The 26,908-nt window shown below is 39.0% G+C and overlaps 1 protein-coding gene across 6 annotated transcripts in view; it reads right to left on the reverse strand.

The window, feature by feature from the left end:
- FOCAD (focadhesin) overlaps window positions 1-26,908 on the reverse strand; it is a 313,353-nt gene that overhangs the window by 41,319 nt on the left and 245,126 nt on the right. For all 6 annotated transcript variants that reach the window (XR_009532822.1, XM_060102011.1, XM_060102014.1 and 3 more), the window contains 8 exons: window positions 24,215-24,453; window positions 20,833-20,922; window positions 14,681-14,828; window positions 12,682-12,801; window positions 11,036-11,158; window positions 4,549-4,626; window positions 3,566-3,637; window positions 1,671-1,773 (listed from right to left, as the gene is read on the reverse strand). Coding sequence is in view for 5 of the 6 variants with exons in the window: in XM_060102011.1 (XP_059957994.1) it covers window positions 1,671-1,773; window positions 3,566-3,637; window positions 4,549-4,626; window positions 11,036-11,158; window positions 12,682-12,801; window positions 14,681-14,828; window positions 20,833-20,922; window positions 24,215-24,453 (973 nt within the window). In the remaining variant the exon portion in view is untranslated. The remainder of the gene's footprint in view (window positions 1-1,670; window positions 1,774-3,565; window positions 3,638-4,548; window positions 4,627-11,035; window positions 11,159-12,681; window positions 12,802-14,680; window positions 14,829-20,832; window positions 20,923-24,214; window positions 24,454-26,908) is intronic.

The following is a 26,908-nucleotide window of genomic DNA, read 5'->3' on the forward strand; positions in this document are numbered from 1 at the left end:
AAGCAAATCTAAAATGGTTGTAAATCTAGAGGAGGCTGAAAAACTACAGAGGACAAAAATTGTACTGAAGTGGTTTAAAAAAACCCTTTTCCACTTTGGCACATCAATGAGCCACAATCCAGTGACCTCCTCTACGTGAGCAAGGAGTCTACTGGGCCTCTAGGATGAGACCACCATTCTCTGGGCTATTTCAGGGCACCGTGAGTCAGATATATGAACTATGGAAATACATCAATCAGCATTAATATCAGCCAGTCTCTTACTTCATAAGCCAGGGACCTCTATGTGACCAACACGTGCAAATAACTAGATGTGCCTGCTGACCTGGAACAGTGAAGGAGTGACATTTATGCTCGTGGAGTCCTGGGAGTTTCCCAGATTCTTTTCCTCCCAGTTCCACATAATTGTTTCATGAAATGGTTTTTACTGGGATAGATGGCTCAACTTTTCCAGACACACAATCATGTTGCTCCAAAGAACCTGGGTGTAAGATGATTCACTATGACCTGCCTTCCGTGTATGTGGGCCAGACCGTGTATTCCACAGTATAACAATTAAAAGCCTATGTGAAAAAGCAAAAGCCTGACATACACATGCTATTTTCCCAGGACCTTGTGAGAGCACTGCCCTTCAAAACTAGCAATACCAAGGGTTTCTAATATGACTACTTTTTTTTTTCTTTTTCCAGTTTTAATATGACAGCTTCTAGTTGTCTAAAGTTCATTATGTTGGGAATGCTATGGAACCATGTCCTATTTCTATAGCTGAGGAGTGACTGAAAATGAGGGAGACAGTAATTATAGTGGCCCATGGTAATGCTGTCTGTAGACTACCTGTCAGGGGATATGTGAAACTAGGTTTTAATGAGGAATCTTTGGTACCTAAACCTCCCTGGCATGAGTCCAAGAGAGCCAGTGGTCAAAATTCTATAAAGCAAGGAGTAGCTATAGGTCCCAGTGCATTACAGTGATGCCTTCCCCAGAAGATCTCCAAGTACACACATAAGTTAAGCATGTGGGAATTGCAAATATTTGTATTGCTTTTATTAAAAAGCTGGAAATAGAAAAAGCCTTGTTACATTAAGACCTAGGATTTTAATTCCAAGGCCAAGGAGATATACATCTTTAAAAGTACTTACCCAATTATTTTCTCAAAACCAGGGGCCAAAAGAACTCCAGCCATATATGAAGAGTTTTTTAATGAAATATGAATATTATACAAACTATGATTATATCTAGTAAAATAAAAAGAACTCTGTTCCAAGCTTCAAGGGTCTGATGCCTAGTTTCTGGATTTCTCATTAAGCTTGTACCTAAGTCATGTAATCTTTCTGAGCCTCGGGTTCTCCATTTGTAAAATATAGGGTTAGACTCAATGTCTAAACCGATCTCCAAGGAAGGCAGAGAGAAAGAGTGAAAAAGCATGGGCTCTGGCGGCCGAGAGATCTTAGTTCAAACCGCATGTTTACCATTTACTGCTATGTGACCCTGGGCAAGTCAGGAGACCTCTCCACAGTCCATTTTCCTCTGATGTAAAAGAGGGACAGTAATATCCACCACTAATATTACTGTGCTAGGGTAGCTGTGAAAATTAACTCTCTTAACAAAGCACATTGCCCCACGTCAGCAATCCCTCCTTCCAGCTCCAGTTTTCTATGACTCCAATCTTACCCGAGGTTCTACTTTGATTTGAGGACAGAGTAGACAGATGAAGATGTCCTAGAAGCCAGATTGCATTTGACTGAAGACCAATCACCCCAGACACACTGATGACCTATAAATGAAATGTAACAGTTCAATGATGGGGCAAGATCCAAATTCTATTCAACAGAAGGCCACTCACAGGAGGTCACTAATCTTTTATGAGGTGGTGGCTTGGCTGGTAATGAGATATACAAGATGCACGACCAACTGTCTAGTATACTAAACGTGGGACATAGAGGTGATCAACAAGTGTTGCTGAATGAATGAATGAATGAATCTATCAGTCATGATGGAAGGTACCAGTGGTTGTCTCAGTTTTCACTGAGTCAGACTGGTCTAAAGGAATTTTCAAAAAATGAGAAAAGAAAATCCAAAAAGTAAAAAGAGGTGATAGTTGCTTAAAACTAAAGTACCGTTAAAAGTAGAAGGAGAGGGGCCTCCCTGGTGGCGCAAGTGGTTGAGAGTCCGCCTGCCGATGCAGGGGATACGGGTTCGTGCCCCGGTCTGGGAGGATCCCATGTGCCGCGGAGCGGCTGGGCCCGTGAGCCATGGCCGCTGAGCCTGCGCGTCCGGAGCCTGCGCGTCCGGAGCCTGTGCTCCGCGACGGGGGAGGCCACAACAGTGAGAGGCCCGCATACCGCAAAAAAAAAAAAAAAAAAAAAAAAAAAAAAAAAAAAAAAAAAGTAGAAGGAGATACTATTTTGCTCTCTTCCTTGAATAATGCTCTATTACTGTTTTATCATTCATAATAAGATTTTTTTTTTTTTTCCTTTTTGCAGTATGCGGGCCTCTCACTGTTGTGGCCTCTCCCGTTGCGGAGCACAGGCTCCGGATGCGCAGGCCCAGCGGCCATGGCTCACGGGCCCAGCCGCTCCGCGGCACATGGGATCCTCCCAGATCGGGGCACGAACCCGTATCCCCTGCATCGGCAGGCGGACTCTCAACCACTGCGCCACCAGGGAGGCCCCATAATAAGATTTTTTAAATAATAGTTTTCATTTATAGATTTTTCCCCAAGTTACAGCAACTTATGTTTCAGGAGAATTTTTTTTGGAGAATATTCATATTCATACATGCAAAAGAGAGTTTCTTCTGTTCAGAAATTTGTTTGCTTTTAAAACCATGAATTCCTAAAACTTCTTTATGTGGTGAGTATTATAACCAGCTATATTTTGCAAGAATGAAAACAAGTATGCTAAGTGAAAACCTAGGATACTAAGTTCTACGTATGATAAGAATACAACTATGCAAAGAAAATAAGAATGCTTAAAAAGAAATATGACCAAATATTAGTAGCAGCTGCTTCAGGTTGGAAGGAACATCAGTGATATTTTTTCAGCTTCTTTCATCCTGTACTTTTAAGTTTATTCAATGAACATCATGATTTTTTAAAAATAAAAATCTGAAAATATAAAATCATTTCTCAGCAGATGGACATGTTTATTCTTTAGCCAAGGAGAATGCTGACCATAATTTATCCAAATATTTTTACCAGTGACATCTGAACTAGTGCCTCTTGACCATTCTGCTTAGATATATATGCCCTGCCCTTTGACTGTCTTCCACCTTTCCTTGTCTGGAGGGCCTGACTTTCTTTGCAAGGTCAGGTTTTAATTTTTAAGAGAAACCAGTGCCAACTTAACTCAAAAATGCCAGCTTTCTTTTTTTCCAGAGGTGGTGTGTGTTGATCAGCAAATTATGCAGGGCCATAAGCCATTCTCCAATGACCCTTGAACTCACCATGAATAACCAGAGATTTTCCCATTGTCTAAGTAAAACAGTTTATATCATGAAAAAGGAAAAAAGACCACAAAGGGGAATATCTGTTTTCCCACTCAAGAGTCTGAAATTCCCCTTCTCACCTGAGTTAAAGTTCTAATGACTTCATTAAGTCTGCCTTGAAAATGAGAGGACTGGATGGCTTCCGACTTCAGCTGAAAGAAAAAGGAGAAATACCCATCCCGCATCCCCCCAGAAGTAAATAATGATATTCCCAGTGTATGAGTTATCATCATCTAAGCTGTGAAATAGTTTATCATTATATCCTTATATTTCAAAAACAAAAGCTGTGAGCTCCTTGAAGGCAAGGCCCATGCTTTATGAAATCACTGATTTCCTAGCACCAGTTCAGTGTGGCATGTAGCAGTCACATAATAAACCTTTACTGTATGAACAAAGGAACACCTTAGAATTACTTGTAAATTTACATATACATATGTCCACTACACAAAACATTTTAAAGTGAAAGCATAATTACATAGATATAAACTAAAACATCACAGATGCAAAACGGAGTTTCTTATGAATGGCTTTTTAAATTTCTTAGGATTCAATCACTTTTCTCATTCAGAGAATTTTGTAGAAAGTATATAAGTTGACTAGGTTTAATTCCTACAAACCAAATAAAATAAGGAGCATATCTCTATAGAAAGAATTCTTGACCAAGAGCAATTTTCCATATATAAAGGCACTAGAAAGCCCAGTGTAAACAATACCATGATCATATATTGTCCTTTCCTTAGCATACTGAGATATTGGGTATTCTTTTTTTTTTTTTTTTTTTTCTTTTTGCGGTATGCGGGCCTCTCACTGTTGTGGCCTCTCCCGTTGCGGAGCACAGGCTCCGGATGCGCAGGCCCAGCGGCCATGGCTCACGGGCCCAGCCGCTCCGCGGCATATGGGATCCTCCCAGACCGGGGCACGAACCCGTATCCCCTGCATCGGCAGGCGAATTCTCAAACCACTGCGCCACCAGGGAGGCCCGATATTGGGTATTCTTTTCTTGCTGTGACTATGTACACATTTAGGTTTCTTCCCCCACCCATCCACCCCTTTTTTTTTTTACCTGCATTACATCCCCTTCAGAGCCTACCAAGGCCACCATGCCATGAAGAGCTGCCAAACAAAGCATTGTGGAGGTGCCCTGAAAACAAAGCATCAGAATATGTCAAGAGGGAAACAGTCCTTGGGTTTGAAGTGGATAAAAATTATATCATAGAGAAACAACTGGCCAAAATGGTACTAAATTTGCAGCGTCAACACAACCTGTGTCACTGAACTGAGAATGGCAGCAGACTTGAATAAAGTAACAGGTTAAAGTTGTTAGATTCTAGGTGGTTTCTTGTCGTTTTTTATTTTTCAAAACCACAGTGTTGTTTTAAAATTAACACACTGACAAAATAGCCAGTTAAGAAAAAAAAAACTATAATGGTTAACAGGATGTATCATTTATAAGGCATTAAAAATACATGTGTCTTGGGGGAGATTTGTTCAAGATGGCAGAGTAGAAGGAAGTGCGCTCACTCCCTCTTGTGAGAACACCAAAATCACAACTAACTGCTGAACAATCATTGACAGGAAGATATTGGAACTCACCAAAAAAAGATACCCCACATCCAAAGACAAAGGAGAAGTTGCAATGAGATGGTAGGAGGGGGGCAATCACAATAAAATCAGATCCTGTAACTGCTGGGTGGGTGACTCACAAACTGGAGAACAATTATAACACAGCAGTCCACCCACTGGAGTGAAGTTTCTGAGCCCCACGTCAGGCTTCCCAAACTGGGGGTTGGGCAATGGGAGGAGAAATTCCCAGAGAATCAGACTTTGAAGGCTAGTGGGATTTCATTGCAGGACTTCGACAGGACTGGGGGAAACAAAGACTCCACTCTTGGAGGGCACACACAAAGTAGTGTGCACATCAGGACCCAGGGAGAAGGAGCAGTGACCCCATAGGAGACTGAACCAGACCTAACAGCTAGTGTTGGAGAGTTTCCTGCAGAGGTGGGGGGTGGCTGTGGCTCACCATGGGGACAAGGACACTGGCAGGAGAAGTTCTGGGAAGTACTCCTTGGCGTGAGCCCTCCCAGAGTCCACCATTAGCCCCACCAAAGAGCCTGTAGCCTCCAGTGCTGGGTAACCTCAGGCCAAACAACCAACAGGGAGGGAACTCAGCCCCACCCATCAACAGTCAAGTGGATTAAAGTTTTACTGAGCTCTGCCACCAGAGCAACACCCAGCTCTCCCCACCACCAGTCCCTACCATCAGGAAGCTTGCACAAGCCTCTTAGATAGCCTCATCCACCAGAGGGCAGACAGCAGAAGCAAGAAGAACTACAATCCTGCAGCCTGTGGAACAAAAACCACATTCACAGAACGATAGACAAAATAAAAAGGCAGAGGACTATGTACCAGATGAAGGAACAAGATAAAACCCCAGAAAAACAACTAAATGCAGTGGAGAACGGTAACCTTTCAGAAAAAGAATTCAGAATAACGATAGTGAAGATGATCCAGGACCTCGGAAAAAGAACAGAGGCAAAAATCGAGAACATGCAAGAAATGTTTAACAAAGGCCTAGGAGAATTAAAGAACAAACACCTAGAAGAATTAAAGAACAAGCAAACAGAGATGAACAATACAATAACTGAAATGAAAAATACACTAGAAGGAATCAAGAGCAGATTAACTGAGGCAGAAGAACGGATAAGTGACCTGGAAGATAGATTGCTGGAATTCACTGCTGCTGGACAGAATAAAGAAGAAAGAATGAAGAAATGAAGAAAGCCTAAGAGACGTCTGGGCCAACATTAAATGCACCACCATTCGCATTACAGGGGTCCCAGAAGGAGAAGAGAGAGAGAAAGAACCCGAGAAAATACCTGAAGAGATTATAGCCAAAAACTTCCCTAACATGGGAAAGGAAGTAGACACCGAAGTCCAGGAAGCGCAGAGAGTCCCAGGCAGGATAAACCCAAGGAGAAACATGCCGAGACACATAGTAATCAAATGGACTAAAGAAAAAGAAAAATTATTAAAAGTGACAAGGGAAAAACGACAAATAACGTACAAGGGAACCCCCATGAGGTAAACAGCTGATTTCTCAGCAGAAACTCTACAAGCCAGAAGGGAGGAGCACGATATATTTAAAGTGATGAAAGGGAAGAAACTACAACCAAGATTACTATACCCAGCAAGGATCTCATTCAGATTCGACAGATAAATCAAAAGCTTTACAGACAAACAAAAGCTAAGAGAATTCAGCACCACCAAACCAGCTCTACAAAATGCTAAAGGAACTTCTCTAACTTCTCTAAGCAGTGTTTCTTGGGAAATACAAGAGAAAAAAGGACCTACAAAGACAGACCCAAAACAATTAAGAAAATGGTAATAGGAACATACATATCGACAATTACCTTAAGTGTGAATGGATTAAATGCTCCAACCAAAAGATACAGCCTTGCTGAATGGATACAAAAACAAGACCCATATATATGCTGTCTACAAGAGACCCACTTCAGACCTAGGGACACATACATACTGAAAGTGAAGGGATGGAAAAAGATATTCCATGCAAATGGAAATCAAAAGAAAGCTGGAGTAGCAATACTTATATCAGAAAAAAATAGACTTTAAAATAAAGACTGTTGCAAGAGACAAGGAAGGACACTACATACTGATCAAGGGATCGATCCAAGAAGAAGATATAACAATTATAAATATATATGCACCCAACATAGGACCACCTCAATAGATAAGGCAAATAAATGCTAACAGCCATAAAAGGAGAAATTGACAGTAACACAATAATAGAGGGGGACTTTGACACCTCACTTACACCAATGGACAGATCACCCAGACAGAAAATTAATAAGGAAACACAAGCTTTAAATGTCACAATAGACCAGATAGATTTAATCGGTATTTATAGGACATTCCATCCGAAAACAGCAGATTACACTTTCTTCTCAACTGCACACAGAACATTCTCCAGGAGAGATCACATCTTGGGTCACAAATCAAGCCTCAGTAAATTTAAGAAAATTGAAATCATATCAAGCATCTTTTCCAACCAAAACGCTGAGATTAGAAATAAATTACAGGGAAAAAACATAAAAAACACAAACACATGGAGGCTAAACAATACGTTACAAAATAACCAAGAGATCACTGAAGAAATCAAAGAGGAAATCAAAAATACCTAGAGACAAATGACAACAAAAACACGACAATCCAAAACCTATGGGATGCAGCAAAAGCAGTTCTAAGAGGGAATTTTTTTTTTTTTTTTTTTGCGGTATGTGGGCCTCTCATTGTTGTGGTCTCTCCCGTTGCGAAGCACAGGCTCCGGACGCGCAGGCTCAGCAGCCATGGCTCACGGGCCCAGCCGCTCCGCGGCATGTGGGATCTTCCCAGACTGGGGCACAAACCCGTGTCCCCTGCATCAGCAGGCAGACTCTCAACCACTGCGCCACCAGGGAAGCCCTAAGAGGGAAGTTTATAGCTATACAATCCTACCTCAAGAAACAAGAAACATCTCAAACAAACAGTCTAAACTTAGACTTAAAGGAACTAGAGAAAGAGGAACAAACAAAACCCAAAGTTAGTAGAGGAAAGAAATCATAAAGATTAGATCAGAAATAACTGAAAAACGAAGGAAACAATAGCAAAGATCAATAAAACTAAAAGCTGGTTCTTTGAGAAGATAAACAAAATTGATGAACCTTTAGCCAGACCCATCAAGAAAAAGGGGGAGAGGACTCAAATCAATAAAATCAGAAATGAAAAAGGAGAAGTGACAATGAACACCGCAGAAACACCAAGCATCATAAGAGACTACTACAAGCAACTCTATGCCAATAAAATGGACAACCTGGAAGAAATGGACAAATTCTAAGAAAGGTATAACCTTCCAAGACTGAACCAGGAAGAAATAGAAAATATGAACAGACCGATCACAAGGAATGAAATTGAAACTGTGATTAAAAATCTTCCAACAAACAAAAGTCCAGGACCAGATGACTTCACAGGTGAATTCTATCAAACATTTAGAGAAGAGCTAACACCCATCCTTCTCAAACGCTTCCAAAAAATTGCAGAGGAAGGAACACTACTAAACTCATTCTACGAGGCCACCATCACCCTATTACCAAAACCAGGCAAAGATACTACAAAAAAGGAAAATTACAGACCAATATGACTGATGAATATAGATGCAAAAATCCTCAAGAAAATACTAGCAAACAGAATCCAGCAGCACATTAAAAGGATCATACACCATGATCAAGTGGGATTTATCCCAAGGATGAAAGGATTCTTCAATGTACACAAATCAGTCAATGTGATACACCACATTAACAAATGGAAGAAGAAAAACCATATATTTTTATGTTTTGCAAGTCCTAGCCATGGCAATCAGAGAAGAAAAAGAAATAAATGGAATACAAATTGGAAAAGAAGAAGTAAAACTGTCACTCTTTTCAGATGACACAATACTATACACAGACAATCCTAAAGATGCCACCAAAAAACGAGAGCTAATCAATGAATTTGGTAAAGTTTCAGGATACAAAATTAATACACAGAAATCTCTTGCATTCCTATACACTAACAATGAAAGATCAGAAAGAGAAATTAAGGAAACAATCCCATTCACCACTGCAACAAAAAGAATAAAATACCTAGGAATAAACCTACCTACAGAGGTAAAAGACCTGTACTCAGAAAACTATAAGACACTGATGAAAGAAATCAAAGATGACACAAACAGATGGAGAGCTATACCATGTTCTTGGACTGGGAGAATCAATATTGTGAAAATGAGTACACTACCCAAAGCAATCTACAGATTCAATGTAATCCCTAACAAATTACCAAAGGCATTTTTTATAGAACTAGAACAAAAAATCTTAAAATTTGTATGGAGATACAAAACACCCCGAATAGCCAAAGCAGTCTTGAGGGAAAAAAACAGAGCTGGAGGAATCAGACTCCGTGACTTCAGACTATACTACAAAGCTACAGTAATCAAGACAATATGGCACTGGCACAAAAACAGAAATATAGATCAATGGAACAGGATAGAAAGACCAGATACAAACTCACACACCTATGGTCAAGTAATCTATGACAAAGGAGGCAAGGATATACATGGAGAAAAGACAGTCTCTTCAGTAAGTGGTGCTGGGAAAACTGGACAGGTACATGTAAAAGAATGAAATCAGAAAATTCCCTAACACCATACATAGAATAAACTCAAAATGGATTAAGGACCTAAATGTAAGACCGGACACTATAAACCTCTCAGAGGAAAACAGGAAGAACACTCTTTGACATAAATCACAGCAAGATCTTTTTTTACCCACCTCCTAGAGTAATAGAAATAAAAATGAAAATAAGCAAATGGGATCTAATGAAACTTAAAAGCTTTTGTACAGCAAAGGAAACTATAAACAAGACGAAAAGACACCCCACAGAATGGGAGAAAGTATTTGCAAACGAATCAACATACAAAGGATTAATCTCCTAAATATATAAACAGCTCATGCTGCTCAATATTAAAAAAACAAACAACCCAATCAAAAAAATGGGCAGAAGACCTAAATGGACATTTCTCCGAAGAAGATATACAGATGGCCAAGAGGCACATGAAAAGCTGCTCAACATCTCTAATTATTAGAGAAATGCAGATCAAAACTACAATGAGGTATCACCTCACACCAGTTAGAATGCGCATCATCAGAAAATCTACAAACAACAAATGCTGGAGAGGGTGTGGAGAAAAGGGAACCCTCTTGCACTGTTGGTGGGAATGTAAATGGATACAGCCACTATGGAGAACAATATGGAGGTTCCTTAAAAAACTAAAAACAGAATTACCATATGACCCAGCAATTCCACTACTGGGCATATACCAAGGGAAAACCATAATTCAAAAAGACACATGCACCCCAATGTTCACTGCAGCACTATTTACAATAGCCAGGTCATGGAAGCAACCTAAATGCCCATCGACAGACGAATGGATAAAGAAGATGTGGTACAGATATACAATGGAATATTACTGAACCATGAAAATGAACAAAATTGGGTCATTTGTAGTGACGTGGATGGACCTAGAGACTGTCAAACAGAGTGAAGTAAGTCGGAAAGAGAAAAACAAATATTGTATATTAATGCATATATGCAGAATATAGAAAAATGGTACAGATGAACTGGTTTGCAGGGCAGAAATAGAGACACAGATGTAGAGGACAAATGTATGGACACCAAGGGCGGAAGCGGGTGGTAGTGGTGGAGGTGGGATGAATTGGGAGATTGTGATGGACATGTATACACTAATATGTATAAAATAGATAACTAATAAGAACCTGCTGTATAAAAAATAATAATAAAATAAAATTAAAAAGGAAAAAAAGTACATGTGTCTCATTTGAAATTGCCTATTCTTTTATGGTTAAGCTATATATCTTGGCAGCACCTATAAATGGTCCAATAAAGTAGCTCTTTTTCCTTTATAAAAATATAAAATAACATGCAGGAGGTCCTTCTACCTCTGTTAGAACAATTCTGATCCAGGCAGGGAGCAGTTTGTTGCCCAAGTCTTCAGCTTTTCCATGTCCACACACAGACAAACCATGAACTATGTTTCCTAATGCCAGGGCAAAACCTGAAGTCTGTTAAAAATAAATTAAAAGACGAGGTAAGAAAAAAAGAAGAATGGCACAGAAAGGAATGTTCATATACAGCAAAACAAGCACATTTAAGGGCTCCCTTTCCTATAGACACATTCTGTTTCCATCTGAAAATCAGAGATTTGCAGATTTTTAAAATCTATACCGGTCTGCAACAGAAACTGTAGTCTAATTGTATGGAATTCGGCTTCAGTGAGTGGTTTATTTTAGGAAAAGAATACTGCACTACTGATTGACTTGGGTCAAACAATCCAAATTCTAAGAAGGGGGTTAGGGTGAAAATACCAAGGTAAATCACCCAAGCCCAGTCAACCCCCAAACAAGAGGAGAAAATATCCTATAATGAGCACAGCATATGCAAACTTCTATATTTTGGTGTTTGCAAAATCTATTCTTTTTTTTTCTAATTTTACATTAATTTTATCTTTTATTGAAGTATAGTTGATTCACAATGCAAAATCTATTCTGACTGTAAGTGAGCAGGCATTCAACCATAAAATAATAACAATACAATACAGCACAGGCTTAAAACCTGGATTGAATCCTGCAGTAACCCACTATGGCCAATATTAAGACTTTGGAGAAATCTAAAAAACAAAGAGCTGAGCAAACAAAATACAAACAGGGAAATTCTAGAGGCTGTGTGATCAGAGGGAACATTTTTGTTTCAATTTTTTTTTAATTATGGTAAAATACGCATAACATAAAATGTACCATCTTAACCATTTTTAAGTGTACAGTTCAGTGGTATGAAGTACATTCATAATGCTGTGCAACCATCACTCCCATCCATCTTTAGAACTCCTTTCATCTTGCAAAACTGAAATTCTGTACCTATTAAACAATAATTCCCCATTCCCCTTCCCTCAGCCCCTGGCAACCACCATTCCACTCTCTGTCTCTATGCTTTTGACTGCTCTAAATACCTCATATAAACAGAATCATACAGTGTTTGTCTTTTTGTGATGGGCCTATTTCACTTAGCATAACGTCCTTGAGGTTATCCACGTCATAGTGTATGTCAGAATTTTATTCCTTTTGAAGGCTGACTAATATTACAGAGGGAATATTTTAAGGGTATTTCATTTAAATTGCAGGAATCTAAATTTTCCTATATATTTAGTCACGAGCAGAGTTTCTCTGCCTTGAACTTGCTGAGGCTTTACTTTATCAGGTTATTCCTATCGTTAGGAATTTTTGTTTCTAGCCTTACGTAACTCTTACATTCCCTAGCCACGTGTTTTAAGATTTTATAAATACAGAGCAATAGCTGGAGAGACAGTAAAGACTTTCGTACTCAGACTGAAAAAGAAAAAATGTCTATAGGGGATAAAGAGAGAAAAAGATGTCTGTGGATACTGGTTATAGCTGTGGACAAGACAAGAGTTAGAAGTTCCTCAGTTCCGGGCACAAAACATACCACATTACAGTCTAATTCAGAGTAAATTAGAATGAGGACTTAGCAGCAGCCTGAGACCCACTGAGAAATAACCAGAAATTCCAACCTGCTGGTTGTTCTCCACTAACAGTCGAAGCTTATTCATAATATCTTCAGCCTCCACAGCATCAATAATTCCGGCACTGAATGCGGATGTACATACACAGCTGAGGGTATAGGCAAGGACCTGAGAAGAAAAGACAGCAGAAACACGTGTTTTCATGAGGGGAAATAAAAGAACACGGTTTAGTTGACACGAATATTTTGTCAAGCTTATCCCTGGGATAAGGATTGGATTCGTGTATACCCACTATAGACCGGGTATTGTTTTGCTGCCTAACTTATATTTCATAACAATATTATGAGATGGGGGTCATTATGGCTACTTTCTGGATAAAATCTTCGAGGCTCAATTACACATAGCTAGCAAGTGACAGAGGCGAGATTCAAACCTGGGTCTTTAGACGCTAAATCAAAAAGTTCCCTCAACAGTAGAAGTAGATTTTCATCACCAGTGGATACTACTAATGGCCATGTGCTCTGATCCAAGGCCAAACTGGAGAGGAAATTCAAAGCAGTGAAACGCTGCTACATGAAGATTCCCTAGTAGAAGTAGTGGAGCATGACGAACGAGGAAGGTGGGTTTTAGAGTCGGATAAATTGTGTAAAATAGGGATAATACTACTCACTTCAGAGCACTGGTGTGATTTTAATAAGCAAATGAATAAATAAATAGATGAATAAATGAACAAATTATAAATTTTTTTAAATGTTGGGAGTAGAAACAATACTTGAGTGTATATCCCAAATTGACCACTGACTGGCTAAGTAACTTAAAGCAAGTCACTCCAACTATTTGAGCTTCCATTTTTCCAAATCAAGGTTATTCAGCCCTCCCTGCTACCTTGCATTTTCATGATGAACCCCTTCCTCACAAAGATGCTGTTAAGACAAAGTAGAAATGTTCAACTCCTCACACTGATTGATACAGCATGAAAAAAAGAGGCAGTTTCTAAGGTAGAAATTGGATAATAAAAATCAGAGGGGAGGAACAACCAAAATTGCTTGCTCGAGGCCTTCTAAATCAAACCATCAAGGCAGACAGATGCATCAATTATAAAAACCTTGCTTTCATTTATTAATCAAATTGCTCCATGGTTGTAACATTTTCTCCTTCGGCTTTAAAAAAAAAAAAAAGTACTTTCCAACTGTGCTCTGCAGTGCTTTAAAAATGGAAATGTGGTGCATGTCTTAGAACAAAACTGCAACCCTCTGTGCCCCAAAGAAATTCACTGATTCAACAAGTCCTATTGCTGAAAGCAGAGGAGCTGAGCGGGGAAACACAGCAGCCATTATGTGCTCATCAATAGCTCGTGGGCAGGCCGGGGGAAAATGGGATCTGCTCTAATGAGAGGGAGAATCTAGCGAGGCCAAGAGGTCGGCCCAGGCTCCTCCCAGAGAGAAGAGCCCTGCAGCGGCGCGGCTTCACCTGGGCTCACAGACACACAGGCCTCAGATGTCCTGCTCGACCCAGTCAACACACAGACCAGAGCCCAGGATCCCAATTCTGCATATTTTTGCACCATCACAGAAAAATCTTTTCATTAAGTGTGGTGAAGGGAATTTCCTCAATAATTTTTCATGCTTACTGACATTAAAAAAAATCAAATGCCTTTTCGATCCGCAGTTTCTTAAGCTTATTCCTGGCCATTTCTTAAAGTTATACTTGGATGGAGCCTAATTCTAAAAAAATCTCCATTTAACCTTCCTCCAGAAATTGCAGCTCTTCTTAGAAACTGCCTTCTAGTGATGCTGAGTTAGGTTTTTGTATTCACTAAAGGCTCTTATATGCCACACGTAAGTCTAAGTTGATTTAAATAGCTGCACTATTTGAAAACCTTATGATCTAATGTAAGTTGTTTGCCATTCAGATTTTCTCCTTAGCCCAGCTGAGATTGAGGAAGGATTTCATTTCAGAGTTACCAAAACAGGAGAAGTAGAAAATAAGCAGCAAGAGGAAAACAAAAGCCAGCAGAGGGAAGGAGACTGGAACGTTGGTCTCCTACCTCCTGAAAGGTTCTGCTCTGGCCCCCGCTGTCATCTAGGTACACGGAGAGCTTCCGAAGCGAGGCTGCCACATGAACTCGCGACTCTGTTCGGCTGCTGTGGCTCATGAGGGACAAGACAAGTCCAACTCCCAGTATACAGCCCGTGCTTGGATGCCAGAAAAAGAGGAGGAGTGAAAATCATAAGAAGTCCACGCCATTGCTCTTCACTTATCACGGGAGTTACCCGTGCTCTACAACCCGAGGTAAGATGGCTGGATTCTAATTCTGCTGCCTGGTGTACAGGTGTATTCCATGACCAACCACACCCTCCCAATCAAAATGTGTCCGTGGCCCATGGCAGTGGTATGTACCCAAGGGAGAAAACAAATAAATACATGAAATAGTTTGACAAACTCTGTAAGAGAAGGAGGCATAAAAATTAGTCAAACCAGTTCTATCTCTGCACTTAGAGAAATGCTGTGGTCCTCTCTCCACTGACTGCCCCCCCCCACCACAATCATGCTGAGTGCACTATGATTAACTGCATAAGGAGAGAAAAGCCTAAATTTCAGGATATGAGCTGAGGCCATCTGACTAATAACGGGGGGAGGAGAGGCGGATAAATGCAAGGCATAATTACGAGGTACTGCTAAGTGCTTCATGTTTCCTAGTCAACTTCAACAAGTGGAATTTGTGTCGCAAAGAAACTGTGTATTTGTCTGTGCACAATGACATTAATCCTCTTCTCCCCTCTGATCCCTCGGAGTACCACTGGGTCAGAAGAGAAAATGGACAAATGACAGGCTTGTCAAAAGTTACCCCATGTGACAATTCAATTGGAATCTTGGGCTTTGTGCCCCAGTTCTCCTGAAAGAATACATATCCATTTAAAGAAAAGAATTGTTCTCCCAGAAAACTTCTAGTTAGTGTGATAAGATAAATGTGGCTTGGGGGTAATTTTTTTACTCTTTTGAAAAAGTTTTTATCATCATTGTTGTTTTTCAAGTTGAGGAAATGCTGACGTTTTTCAGAAATCATCCTCACTCTGGTTTGGCTTGCCTCTCTTCCTGATATCTACTGCTTAAGAAGACATTCCAGGGCATTTCTCCAATAACATATTTCAATGCCCGTATGTTATGTCATTTTGCTCTTATATAGCATCTAGCGCTTTGGCTGGCGTCAAGACCTTCACATAGTTTCTTGGACATGTTAGTTACTTCCCCTGACACCTCTGTGCCAACGGAGCTTCCACATCCGATAAGAGATACCCAAGAGGATGGAGAGGCTACAGGATTTGCTCAAGGTCATGCAGAGAGTTTCCAGCAGAGCATGGATAGAAGACAGGGTTTTTTGATTTCCAGTCTTCTGTTCCAACTGCCAAACCCAGGCCCCTCCCGGCACCCTGTGTGATGCCATGATGGAATGATTATGAGAAGGCAACATGTCTCAGGTGTGTTTTCCTAGGTTCTATTGCACAACAATCTGGCATTAGAAAACCCTTTGTCAGGAAGCTACTGCAGCAATAATCCAAGTCAGGCAGAACTGCTGTTCCTGCTTACATGAACTTAACAACCAGCTCAACTAGCATAATGCATATTTCAATGAGTTAAATCAGCATCTAACATCTGAACACTGTGTGCTTTTGAGACAAATCACATTTCTGAAAGAGGAAAGGCTACTGCTGATTAGAATGGATTTAAAGTCTTTGTTTTCATTTAGACTCTAAAGGAAAGGTTTTTTGGGGCCATCTTTCTATATTGATGCATATGAAAACCTGAAATCAGACCAAAGATATAGTTAGACAAACATCATTTAATACTTTAAAATTTAACTTTTGCTCCCTCTTTAACTATGTAACTGCTATTTATGCTTAGGATTTCAAATGTTACTTCCTCAGGGATACCTGCCCCGGCCCAGCAGGGAACCTCCTTAGTATTTTCCCATAGTACCTTGTACTAATTTACTTCAGACAATTTTAATGATATACTCCGATGAAGATTATCTGGGAGCTGATTTGATTACTGGCCATGTCCTTCACTAGCTTGCAAGCTCCATGAGGGTAGGTACCTTTTCTGTTTTTTCCTCACCACAGTATTTTTGGCACCTAGTAACACTGCTTGACAGGGAGAGGCATTCAACCAACATTTACTGAATGCTGAAGAACTGACCAAATTCTCTTTGGTTTCAAGAGAATCTAAAGTGGAGAGAAAATCTATAGGGGGGAACCCCCCCAAAAAAAACCCCAAGGCTTGATTTTCATGTTCAGTTGGAGGCAAAATTTATGAGTGGTAAAATTCACTGAATGTATCATCCAAAATTCAATCAAGAAAACTCGATTTCTATTTTTTGCCAGACTAATTTAAGAAAGAGGTGTCAGGTTTATGAGGAAAAAAGATTCTTCTCAAAGCTCACTTAACTACTGGGGTTCATCTTTTTCAAATAATAGACAGGTCTTGCTTTTCTGGCTATTCTGGGCACACAAAAATCTCTATCCCCTGGACTGAAGCTCCTCTTTCACCATCTCAAGGCACATGGGCACAAAGGTCTAGAAAAAGACATCCCAGTTTCTAGTTTACATTTACCTAAAAAAATATCACAGCAGAATTATTCTTGGGCAAGGTTAACAGTCACTAACAATTCTATTCATTTGGTTATTAGCTGACTGTTATGATATACGAATATATAGTCTAACTAAGTACATATGGGTGCCAATAAAAATACGTTAGATTGTATGCATCTATTGACCATCTGAACTGTTTCCTTCTACTTTGTCTAATTTGTTCCAGCATGTACCAAGAAGGTAGTCCTAAAGCTTCATTCCTGATGTTTCCTTCTGACTTCCAAATCTTCTACATTTTAATGTGTGTATCTTTTGTCCTAAGTCTTAAAGATTCTTCTAGGTGCTTAGTTCAGCATTTCTACACATTTACCTCATTCTAGCTTCACTGTTCTACCAGCTCTAAACCAAGAATAACTTGGGCAGAGATAGCTTTCACATCTTTCTGTCCATTGAAAACAAAAAGGACTTAAGTGTTGGTGTCCTGAACAGATGAAATAAACTGTGTTAGATATAAAATTGAGGTTTTGGAATTGCTAACACAAATCTCCTATAAGAATACTAACAAATGATAAAGAGGATGATATGCCCCATTATGTCATTCCTTATTTGAATCTCTTATCCAAGTGTATTAAAATATCACTGGCAAAGGAAATTCTGAGTCTTAAAAGCTATGCTCATAATTCCGATATGTGTGTTGCTATATCAACTGGGACATGATATATTTTTCTAAAATTAACCAGAGATGAATCTTCAATTCCCTAGTTTATTGTAGGCTATTCTGCAGATTAAGTACTAGGTCATCTAATAATTAGTTCTAATAACAGTTAACATTTGCATAGTGCTTTGCCCTTTACAAAGTGCTATACAAATGTTATCATATTTGTAAAAGCTCAACAATAATTAACCGATGCTCAGGTCGTTGATGGATAACATGACTAGTTACGGCTGTGAAGACTGAACTGGTGTAATAAGTACCACTAGATGGCAGCAAAATGTAAGTGATAGGACCCCAAACACCAGACCAGGTGCTCGGTTCTCTCAGCAGGGACACATCCATTAAACCAAGGAAGCGTGGTAAATTTGCTCTGGGTGAATTCTATCACTCGAGGTAGCACGCTCCCAGATCTATTAACTACCTTTGGGTAACGTCTCTGATATTTCAGGTGAGAGAGGACTGCCCCGGACTCCTGCAAGCTCATTGGATGGGGGAATACTTTATGCTATGAACCAGGTCTGGGCCTAGTTAGAATCTCTCTTCTGCTTTCAATGATAGGCAACATCCACATGTCAGAAAAAGTAATCAGCACCACACTGTCAAGTGTCAAACTGCTTTCTTTCTACTGAAATGTGTTCTCCATGCTGTGCTAAGCAAGAGAAAGCAAGCTGGCTTTGAAGTCAGACTACCTAGGTTTCTCTCCTGGCTCTGCCACTTAGTGTGTGACCTTGAACCAGTCTCCTATTTTAGACTCACGTTCTTCATCTGTAAACTGAAGTGATGGTGACTCCTGCTTTAGTATCAATATTTAGGTTGTAATCAGGGCTTAATTACATGAGAAGCAGATGTGAAAAGGCCTAGCAAAATATGGCACTGCTCAGTAAGTATTAGTGGAACCCAAAACCAATGAGGGAACTACCTAAGCGTGGACACCCACAAAGCATTAGAAATGACAAAATATTAAACTTCATTAACTAGGAAAAACACAGTTTGGAGAGAACAGAGGGAGGGTTTCTTGAAGGACCTGGGCTTTTAATTGGCGCTGAAAGGCAAGCAAGATTTTACTAAATGGACAGGAAATTTCTGATGACCCTATTCTACTTGAATCTGCAGGCTCAATCCCCTATGGAGGCCCACCTTTCCTTCTCCCAAACACATTTGTTTATTAAGAAGGTAAGAATCAAGAAAGAAGGTAAGAGTGAAGAAACAAGAACCTTGTTAATATAAAAAGTTAATTTTAAAGTTACATATGCTTAGACATATGAAGGTTGTAAATGTATAAATGCCCATACTTTGGATCATTCAGTTATCTGCATGGCCCTCCCTTCACTCAAACCACCTTCCTGCAAACTCACGGAGCTGATAAGTGAGAGTCACTCCTGATTGTTCCAGCTGGCTGTAAGTGTGCAGCATATTAATGACAATTTTCTCCCCAGCTTTATAATACCCTGAGCTACAGATATGTTGGACACCTTTGTGGGAAGGCAGGAGAAAGAAGGAAGAGGGGGAGAGGGGAGAGGGAAGGACAGAAACTTACCTTACTCCTTGGCTGTAAAAGGCAGCACCACCAACACATGAATTAGGCTCAAAAAACTCAACTCTTCACCGGCCCCCTGAACAGTTAAATGACCCTATCCCTTCCATTAATCGTTTTCTAAATTTAAGAGACTTGAATCATGCCACCGAACTCTCTTTGCCCATACTCAAAACCACACTCTTAACATGTCATTTCATCTCTGATGTGTTCAACTTTAAAGTGTGATAAAGTGAGTGCGTTTCAAGCATTCTTATCCAGCCTTAGCCTGTATGTGAAAGATCTCATAACTACCACCTACTAAGTGAAGATCTGACTTTATTTACACATGATGAAATACATGATACTTGCAGTACTTCTACCATTTATGCTTTTGTTAGTCTGAACTTAACAGGCTACATCCATGAATGTAACTTTAGATCATAAGTTCCTAAAGGCCAGAAATTTAAACACTGATTTTTTTGGTAAACACTGATTTAACTCATATTTGAACAGTGCCCATAATAGCATGAAGTAAATGAGTTAATAAATTGGAGGTTAGTGCTTATACTCTGTTGAGTTTCCTAGTAACTTCAACCCCAGAAGATCCAAACCTGAAGTTCCAAAACATAGGGAAGTCCAAAAAGGTACAATCAGGTTCTCAATGGTGTCAATATTTCAGAAGGCCTAATAAAATAATATGTTTTCCCACACAAGCCACATGGATGAGTTAAAACATTCAATGTCTCACTAAATGAGTACGTTTAACACCATTTTGTATTGTATTTTCTGATTATTCTTTTTTGGTTTTGTTGTTTTTCATGACTGGAATGAGAAAATAAATTAACTCTTAAGATATTTAGTTTAACAGACAAAATATTTTAAAAGCACGAAGTTTGGGGGGAGAAGGGATCTACTAATATTGAGGAGGTTGGGAACCTCTGGTGTAACCTCTGCTTGTTTCTATCTTGATTCCTCTGACATTGGATTTCATAGGGAAATCCAAATCATGAGTCAAAGACTCTCTTAGTCAAATTAAATTGAAAGAATATTTTCAACAGATTTTAAAAAGGTTGTCATACATACAAGTCCCCAGATAGACGCCTCATATGGTAAAGTACAAGACAGAATCTAAGGTATGGGTACCTTAATGACAGCCACAAAATGACATTTGTTGCTTTGTATGGAAACAAACCGCCTATTTCTGAAACATGGGTTTCAGAACAAGTAAGCTTTAACTACAGAGTTTTTTATTATTACTGAGATCTCTACACAAAGGAATTCAAGACCGGGTCCTACAAATATTTCACCATAGAATGTAAAATTTATGGCAAAGAAAGAACTAATCTCTGAGTATCAGAGAGGGAATGGAATCAACATACTTGTATTCAAGACTAGTGTCAAAGCAGCAGTTTTCCAGGGCATCCAAAGACTTCATCAGAAGAAGGTTCATCTGTTGGCCAGATATATCACTGGGTAAAGACCAAGAGGGAAAAATGAATTACTTAAAATCATCCAACTGTCCAAAATATTTATTATGTAATATTTTGCTCTCAATATTTTATTGAAAATGCATTTCTTTAAAAAATATATAAAAGTAGCAAATAACAATATTGATGATTCACATATATTTTGTAGACAGAGAAACTGAGTCAGAGAATTTATTCAATAATTGGGTTTCTGTACATTATACTCACTTGCAAACCAATAAACCCTAAAACTGCTACTTCTGCATTTTCTCAGCTCATTCAAATTTTAAAATCACTGGAAAATAAGAACAAAGCTCAGAATTCCAAAAAATTATTTCTAGGAATGCTAAAGTGATTTTCTTCAGAATATTTACTAATCCATTAAGCTGATATTATCAATAATCATTCCAAATCTTTCTTGCAAAGGCTATAACTTCTGATTTCATGTCTCAAATATGGAGATTTTCAGTTCTATTCTGTTTTTTTTTTTAAAGGGGGGGAAAACCCAGCCCTATATTTTTCTGCCTTTATACAGTAATTGATGTGGGTTTTTTTAATTGTCTTGGTGAGAACTATGACATTTAGAGTAAAATAAAACTGAAAAGGTAGGTCTACGTCTGTTTTTTCAGGCAGAGTTGTGGGCTTCATCACCGACACTTTATTATCAAGGGGTCCCTACATGTCAGCTCTCCTGCTGCTGCCTCAGACCATGCTGAGTGGAACGCAGCCCCAGGAATGCCAGCCAGCCAGAGCACACTTTAAATAATATCTTCTCCAACCAAGACTATAGTGGTTTTGCCTGAGGTGAAGGAGTACATTTTGCAATGAGAAAACATGCACACAGGCACACACGATTTTTAATAGCTTTAACTAAATAAGCCCTATTATAGTTGTTCTCTGGAGTAAAATGTACTTAAATGTCCTAAACAAATGCTAAAGAGACCCTACTAGTCTCCTCTGGGAGTTATGACAGAAGCAAGCTTTGGAATAATATACTTTTCTGAATAAATTCTAGACTGGAATTTAAATTCAGGAGATTTTTCATAAGCCTCAGCAAAAAAATAAAATAAAATAAAAAGAAAGATGGATTGAATGTCAAAATTCTTTTCTACAAAGTGATTTTTCATTCTTGAGACCAAGATATTGTCCTGATCCTGTTCTCCTAAGGGGCCACTTTGGGCCACTTATTTGATGTCATTGATTATTCAAAGTTAGTAGCCCTCAAAACACTTACTTTAATTTTAGAAAAATAGAAATTTTCTCCAAAAATGTCATTATCTGGTGAGACTGTCATTATCTAGTAGAATATTTATTAGTACTAAAAGGCAAATATTTCAGATTCCTCTGCTCTATGAAATTAGGAAGGTGGGAAGCATGAATAATTATATTAATGGCTGCAGTACTAACACACCAGGCAGGAGAATGCTATCAAATACAGGATCATTATGGCAAAGTTAAAATCTGCAGTTATTCTGTGGGCAGTCCGCCTCAGGAAGAGCTTCCTGGTGTCCTTCCCCAGGGTTTCCTGCAGGTGCAAAGTCAAGTAGGGTAGACAGGGGTGGAAGGCAATCTAGGAACGAGAAAGGATGCTTTAGGGGAACCACCATAGGTTTCTCCAGGTAGCATAATTAAATTAACCACAAATGTAAGCTTGTCAAGCCCTAAAACCAACAGCATCTCCTCCTAAACTAAGGAAGAAGGGAGCCAGAGCCAGGATAGAATGAAATGCGTTGCCTGGAATTAAACTGCCATGGCTCATTTTTAGTTGTAAAACAAGTAGCTTGAAAAGATACTGAAGAAAGAACATGAACACAGATGGTGAAGAGACCGCCATTTGTAGCATAGAAGCAAAGGGGGAAAAAAATCACTCTCACGTTTTAAGTCTATAAAAATACTTTGTGTTCTGTCCCCCACACAAGACATGTAACAGTCAATCCACATGCAAAGGGCAGCTTTTTGTTCACGTCCAGAACCAGGCCTGTGTATACTAATACTGGTGAATAGAACAAAATGAATATTCTGGAAATGTTTCATTTATGATCACAAAGACTAAGCCAATCTTCCCAATCATCCAACAGATGTTTCCAAGGGCTGAAAATGAGCATCTGAAATACAGTATTTCCCTAGATCAATAGCAGTTCTCATAAAGGTTTCTCATATGGATGTTTGCACAAAACTATGTAAATTACAAATGTAAACTTAACCACTGGTTTCAAACAGAAATCTAAATATAGCATAATATCACCCAATTTACCCACATCAACACCATTTCTTGCTTTTGGACAGACAATTTCTGCCAACTAGGGAAGCTTAAGAACAGCTAACATCAGAACAGAATGCCTCTCCCCACAATCCCTACTATTTCCAATGCAGGAAAATGGGGCTGAAATTCCAAATCAGTGACATCTAAATATTCATGATCCCCAAATACTCATGTTGTACCACAGTACAATCAATCTGGATATATAAAATTCTAAGATCAGTAATAAAATAAAGAATAAATATAATGAGCAACAAAACTAAAGTAGATTCGTGCACCAGAAAACTTTCCCACTTAGTGGAATTTTCCACCTGGGTCTTTGATATTCTATTAGCTCCATTCAAGAGTAAAGCTAGCAGTCTAAAAATGAGCAATCATACTGAATAAAGCACAGTATAATATGCAGAGATTAAGACTCTTTAAGGATTACAAAAATGTAGCCAGGGCGCAGGATAAAAGCAATATTTAAAACTGGGTACATGTAGTTCTCAGGTGATTCAGTGATTCCCGCACCCTCAGGCACAGGGGTACCCGGATCTTTTCCTCCCATTTTATAGTGATATCAACAAAGAATAAGTAATTACTTGCACCCTTATAAACCAGAGGGGAAAAAAGAAGCTTTTTAAAATTTATAGCACCATATGATTAGACTTTCCTCATGTCTATTACACATGGCTTTCATCTAAGCATGAAATGATTTTCAAGTAATCGATCACTTTAAAAAGAGGAACCCTTAAAACACATTAATGTCTATGTGATGGTATTTTAGAGAGACAAATTCATTCATAAAGGAGAATAAAGGATCAAGCTGCACATCTCAAAAAGTTGAGCACCACAAATTGCTCAGATATAATGTGTGTGTGTGTGTGTGTGTGTGTGTGTCTGTGTGTGTGTGTGTGAGAGAGAGAGAGAGAGAGAGAGAGAGAGAGAGAGAGAGAGGGAGGGAGGGAGGGTCGGGGGATGGGGGAGAGAGAGGGACAAATCCTCCATATACGTCACAAAGAGGAAAAACAGGAATATTTTAATAAACTGTACCTGAGTTTCTCCTCACACAAGCGAGAGAGAAACATCCCCAAAGCAAGGCCCATGTGGATTTGCACGGCTTGAGACTCATCAGCACTTGGTTTCCCAGGTAACCTGGCAGTCAGCATGTTCAGGATTTCCTCAACCTTCTCTTTGCAAGAGATAATGAAAACTGGCACGAGGAGAGACAAAGCCGTGGCGGCCGCAGAACGTGCAATGGCACTAGCTGTGTTTTCACCAGAATAGGATTTCTAGGACATGCCAAAGAAAGAAAACAGGGGGTTGGCCTTTTGTTTAAAACATGAAGGACGCACACCTATCACAAAAGCGCTATACAACAATGCAAGCTTCTCCTAAATCCAACCTTGCCACCCAAAAAAAAATTTTTTTTAAATAAATCTAAAATAAATAAATAAATAGATCTATTTCTGTGTTTACCTACGGGTTACCTTCTTACTCTTAGTAAAACAATTTGCTACTAAGCAATCGGTTGACTAATAATACCCTTTTAAATTTGAAAAAATCTAATTATAAGTGTCTCCTTTTAAAGGGTGTGAATTCCCTCACTATAAAGCCTGAAACAATATCAGTGTTTTCAAAGCCCACATGTGTATATAATGAGAAACCCCAAGTGAAGCTATCCAAGCTTGCAGAAACCACCAAGCCACATTATAAATGTCCAGAAAGCCAGGAGTTTTCTGGGAGAGAAAAGAAAAGGGGTTAGGGTGAGGGCAGTTCAAGTTTAGTTACAGAGGGATAAGTGTACGTTTGGCACAGGGATCTATTGGCAGATCTCCCAAAATTTTTGGTGGGAACGCTTCCCAGTAGATGGATTATTTCCTACAGGGGGTTAATTCCTTTTAATTAAAAAGGAAGTTGAAATCCTAAAAGCCTCTGGTTACAAAGCAATAACCAGCTATTCAAAATGAAATGGAGAGCTCTATATGCTCCTTTCCTATATGTAATTATGGGAAAAGAAATGAATAACAACCCTAATAAAATGACGGGGCAGCTGAATATGAACAGCTTCTACAAGAGTCCTGTGTTAGAGAGCTCCACCAGACATTATATAATTTATAAATATGTCTCAAGTGGGGAAGAAAGACCGTTTATCATTCCTCAGTATTACCCACTTCAAATTTTCAGACACACCATAAAGGCCGTGTTGTCCCTTGCAGTCAAAACACATTAAAAAGTGTTTTTAATTCTATACTCATTTGCTATCTAAGCTTTAGTACTTTAAGGATAAAAAGCAAACATGAACTAAGGGATTCTTTAAGTTAATATAACACTATTACAATGACGATACTACTCAAAATGACCCAGCTGCTAAGACAAGGGAAATAAAGAAAGTTGCTTTTGAAACAGGGCTTTGAAAAAGTATAATAATGCAAGAATCACAAAGGTAAGAGGCAACCCCGAGCTGGCTAGTAAAGACATTATTCTTATTGGATAGCAAGAACTAAGCAGCGCTATTAGAAGTCTAATACAATATCCTGTCCTGCTGAATATCTGAACCAGACAGCTACTGTAAAGACCTCCATATAAGTTAACAAGGTTTTCATCCACCATTAAAGAAATAAGAAAACTTCTGACAGAAAACAAATCATCGTAAACAAAGTACTTCTTTGAGCAAAATCTACCTTCCAATTTAATTCTACGGTATCTAGTAAGTCATTTTTTGTCCTCAAGTATAGTAAAAAAAAATCTAGTTCCAGACCCTAAGCCCCAGATGGATACATACCAGGTCCTCCTAAGGGCAGGAGGACAGAGGCACACAAAATGTTGTACAAAGAAGACCTAAGGCAATGAAGTTTCAGGCTAAAATCGTGATCTTAGCAACAGTTCAGGACTTGTGCTATATTTTTATTCAAATCAACTGTAATCCTCTGCCACTCAGCTGATTGTCCCATGATCCCTATAATTCCCTAAGCAATGGATAGTGATAAGGCAGAACCAAAATAATTCCATGCAGATACAGAAATAAAGCAAGCACTACAGCCAATAAAGGGAAAATGAAACCTAAACCAACAAAGTGTGTTTTCAATTTGCTTCAGATCTTAGCATATAAGCATGAAGAAAGAGAATGACTAAGTAACAGGTGCTTTTTTATGATCAACAATATTACTTTGTATTTATAGAGCATTTCACATTTGCAAAACATTTTCCTGTAGATTATATAATTTGATCCTCACAATCTTCTACAAAGTTGGCAAAGCATTCATTTTTACCTTCATTTTACAGGAAGGGAAAATAAGATGATAGGTTAAGTAAGTGTCAGGTCAACAGTCACAAAACTAATAAGAGGTAAAGCTGGGGCTACAATCATTGTAGCTAATATTGCTCAATCACCTCATTTTATAAACAAGGACACAGTGGTCCAGACAGATTAACTGAACTTCCCCGGGTCACATACTCTGCAATGAAAAAAACTAAGACCAGAAACTCACGGTCCTCCATCTTCAGCCAACGTTTATTTTACTACAACTGTAGCGCTTGACCCTGATTACACATCAGAATAACTTAGAAAGCTTTCAAAACGCTGATACCCAGGACCCATTCCCAAGCAATTACATTAGAGGTGAGGCCTATACATCAGTATTTCTTTTTTCAATATGTATGTGTGTGTGTGTGTGTGTGTGTATATATATATATATATATATATATATATATATATATATATATATTTAAAGTTTCCCAGGTGAC

Source organism: Mesoplodon densirostris, chromosome 6 (genome assembly GCF_025265405.1).
Source record: "Mesoplodon densirostris isolate mMesDen1 chromosome 6, mMesDen1 primary haplotype, whole genome shotgun sequence".
In the NCBI taxonomy this organism is placed as follows: Eukaryota; Metazoa; Chordata; class Mammalia; order Artiodactyla; family Ziphiidae; genus Mesoplodon; species Mesoplodon densirostris.